This window comes from Charadrius vociferus, unplaced genomic scaffold, assembly GCF_000708025.1.
Source record: "Charadrius vociferus isolate BGI_N301 unplaced genomic scaffold, ASM70802v2 scaffold259, whole genome shotgun sequence".
Lineage (NCBI taxonomy): Eukaryota > Metazoa > Chordata > Aves > Charadriiformes > Charadriidae > Charadrius > Charadrius vociferus.
Genome location: NW_009661368.1, coordinates 3,442,319 through 3,446,038, shown reverse-complemented (window position 1 = coordinate 3,446,038; position 3,720 = coordinate 3,442,319). Strand labels below are relative to the sequence as shown.

The 3,720-nt window shown below is 39.7% G+C and overlaps 1 protein-coding gene across 1 annotated transcript in view; it reads right to left on the bottom strand.

The window, feature by feature from the left end:
* Positions 1-3,720, bottom strand: part of TGM6 (transglutaminase 6) — a 15,754-nt gene that overhangs the window by 7,247 nt on the left and 4,787 nt on the right. The window contains 4 exon segments of the mRNA XM_009893506.1: positions 851-986; positions 1,831-2,008; positions 3,256-3,384; positions 3,629-3,718. Coding sequence (XP_009891808.1) covers positions 851-986; positions 1,831-2,008; positions 3,256-3,384; positions 3,629-3,718 — 533 coding nt within the window.

The window sequence follows — 3,720 nt, the reverse complement described above, 5'->3', positions numbered from 1 at the left end:
CTTTCTTTGCCAGGTCTTTGTGTTCAGATCTCTAAGAAATGTTGGGATGTTATGAAAAAAAAAAAAATCTTAAAAGGAAATAATTCCTTGCAGAGTCAGTTATTCAATTCTGGACATTCCAGAACAACATGCTGTACAGCCAACGGCCTCCTGCGCACGTTGCTATCTGTTGGTATTTAATTCACAGTTACTTTCTACTTTGTGTCACCCTTGTCCCATTCGGTCCACGTGGTATAGGGTGCTTGGTGCCTGAAACACTGATGCATGCAGTACAAAAGCATAATTTTTAGCAGCTTCTCTGAGGTGAAAGAAACAGCATGTTCTTCCTAAGGGATGGGATGGATTTTTTCTCAGCTGCATTAAAAATATTACCCGTACTTTAGTAACCTCTCAGTATTCTGCAAGGGATGTACAATGGTAGTCATGAAAGACTGAGACAATCAACCCCGTGTAGCACAGGAGCTGGGCCTAAAACTTATGGGCTTCTGACGGCGCTCTGCTCTAGGAATCAAGGGACAAGCTGATATCATTTTTGGGCAAGAGATTAGTCACTCTTCAAATATTTTTTTTAAAAAATTTAAACTTTCATACAGTAGAGACCAAAATAGCAATTATATTTTCAAATTATATGCTGAACAGCAATGGTACAAAGTATCTCCTCTGTTAATTCTTCAGAAAGATGAAACTGGCTACATACTGCATTTCTGAACGCTCTGCTCGGTTGATTATTTGGGATGGGGTTTTATATCACTGAGAGCATGAGGTTGGGGGGGTTCAGAAGCACGATTCTAGATCTTTTAATTAGATGAGAATATAATGGAAGGAATACTAAGAAGAAAATTATATTTACCACACACTGTCTTCAGTCAAGTCCAGGGTCTTCCCAGAAATGTCAATGTACTTATCGATACTCAGATTTACATTCTTGTCATGGGCAGAGTTGAAGTTTGTAATAACACGAGTAGGTATTCCCAAGCATCTCAGAACTGCAATATAGAATACCATAAAAGTGCTGTAAACCTATTTTACAGGCATTTAGAAAGTATTTTTCCATTTTTCTTGGCAAAGCAGGCTAGTTTATATGTTTTCAGTAGGGAAACAAACTTCCCTCTCACGCATGATGTGAGTCACAGTCATTGTGCACAGTTGCTTAGAAGAGAGTTGCACGCCCATGACATTCTTAGCTGCCATGGTCTTTTTAAGAAGAGTTAGATTCACCCATTTATCTTAATCTTTCATTCTTCATCCTGTTCTCTCTCCCATTTTCTCCATGTTTGTTTCTCTGTTACCTGCTTCTTTTTCCCTTTCCTCTCCAAGACATACCGCTCAATTGCATTGTTTTCCCTTTGTATTTTCCCCAAAGTGACTCTTGTCTCTCAGAGCAGCTCTGAATGGAAACTGCTGGGATAAAATGCTTTTCCCCAATTGCAGCTCCCTTTACAGGTCCTCAGAACTGTGATTTGGTTTTGCGTCACCAGTAGGTAAGACACAACAGTAGAAAACTGGCATTGTGAGGAGACAGACTTAAAAGAGCACTGATTTTCTTTGAATCCTAACTTTGACAGGGGCAACCTTGCTCTCTTCACCAGTCCAGCCTGGCAAGCCGCTTTGCATTTTGTTTGGTGACTCACAAAACTGGGGTGCAGTATTACAACTAAGGCAGTTTAAAATAGAAGAAAATAACAATAACCCTTTGTGCATGGAGAATGTAGGTTCTTCACTCTCTCTGCCAAAGCTGAAACAACTTCAAGAATAATTTCACAAAGTTAAAACTACAGAAATTCTAGTAAGCTTCCTTTCTTATAGCATTCTTCATCCCTTCGTGTGTACCTGTGCACATTACTCCTGCAAAGACCCAGCACTGGCCGTACCGCACAGGTTTGTATCTCCTCCTGTACCACTTTCGAAGGATGGTCACACTTCCACTCCACTGCAGGGGGTTGGTTCCCGAGCCATACTTTCCGGTCCACTTCCCTTCCACTACTCCTTTTTCATCGTTGCTGTTAACCTGAAAGAGTCCTTCTCATGAGACAATTAAAATATTTACAGAAAAAGGGAGCAAGGGCAATAGGCAGAAATGACCCTGTTTGTACCACTGTTCCCATTGGCTGAGTGGTGGGACGGAGTATTTGAGTTTTAGATAGAATTTTGTCTGCTCAAGTGCAACAATTAGATCAAACCCAGCTCAGATTGTAGAGTCAGGTGATTCCGAACTGCCTTGCTGTTCAGTACAAATGTTCCCGAATGTACTGACTGCCAGCCTATTTGAATTTTCTCTGTTTCATTGATTAATTTCACCTCCCTGTATGTCATTATACTATTACGCTGTGTGGTGAGTATTGGTTCACATTCTCAAGTGATTTATATGGAAGCCACAAGAAGTAGGTGTTTTCTCCAAATGTGCATTTGTTGCAAATGTGCATAGAGTACATACAGCTTGCTCAAACTTGTTAGAAGCGCTCACAAGGATTTGTGCACATCCAGTTTAGAGGCCTATTCAAGTGTTGTGCATGGTTGTACAGAAGAGAGTAAGCTCTTTTTTAATGATTTTTTCCTTAAGTATTCATACTTTTAGTAATTTTGTCCGTCTAAGTAGAGTTATTTACTTCATATTGAAGTTGAAATTGCCTAAAGTGAGTGCTGTCTAAAAGAGTGAAAAGGATCAGAGCTATAAGGGAGGAATCTTAGATACGGAATGTGGATTATCTATAAAGTGGAAAACTTTTCATTTGCCTAGATGTGCATTTATGGTTGTGAGGATGGGGGTGTGTTGAGAAGATGTAACTATCTGTTGAAGGAAATGCATACAGCCCTCACCGAAGAAATCCCCCTTAAGTGAAGGCTACAAAACACAAACAGTAAATGCAGCCATACCAACACCGGTTTTCCAAAATACTTCACGCTTCTCTTGGTGTTTGAAAAACTTAGCAAATGATTTCAGAATGGACACAGGCTTTCCAAATTAGTGAAACGATCTAGTGGACTGAAAATCTGCTAGGAAAATACATGTGAGATTCAAAGTTCCCCCAAAATTCTTGGAAACATTCCTTCAGTTATGAGCAAACTTCTGGGAAGAAGGTAAATTAAACTTTCGGGATATTTTTCCTTGAGAAAAAAATCTCTATTTTACCTCTTCTGTAGCTATTTTTTGAAGAAAAGTTAGCTACTCCTGTAAAATATTGAGGCATTCACAATAAAGTATCGGATTTTTGTTAGTAGGCGCATTGAACAGCTGTAACGAATTGATCACTTTACCATAGCACTGATAACCCTGCTCACATAGATAGGATCATTTCGGTTGGATACATCAACAGCTGGATCTTCGCGGTGGTTCAGGCTTCGATCCAGTATAGCCAGAGAGATATCAAGGATACCCTCTTCAAACTGAAATCAAAACAAGCAATATATTAAAGGCTAATTTCATAAATGAACCCAAGGATGAACTCCCCACCTGTTTTCCTGATGCTGCTGTAATGTATTGATAAGTGAGACACATATCTGCAAGAAAATCATAAGTGAGAGAGGAATACGGAACTCATATACTATGAGATAATGATTCCCTCTCCTCAAGAGCCTATTGACCCACTGTCCTTATTTTCAAAGTCCTGGATTAGGTGATGCTCTTTACCTGCCCATAGTTCCAAGCTTCTTGTTGAATATGTTTTTCCAGTCCCTGAAATATGATTCCACTGTCATTCAGGACATACTCCCGTCGCTCCT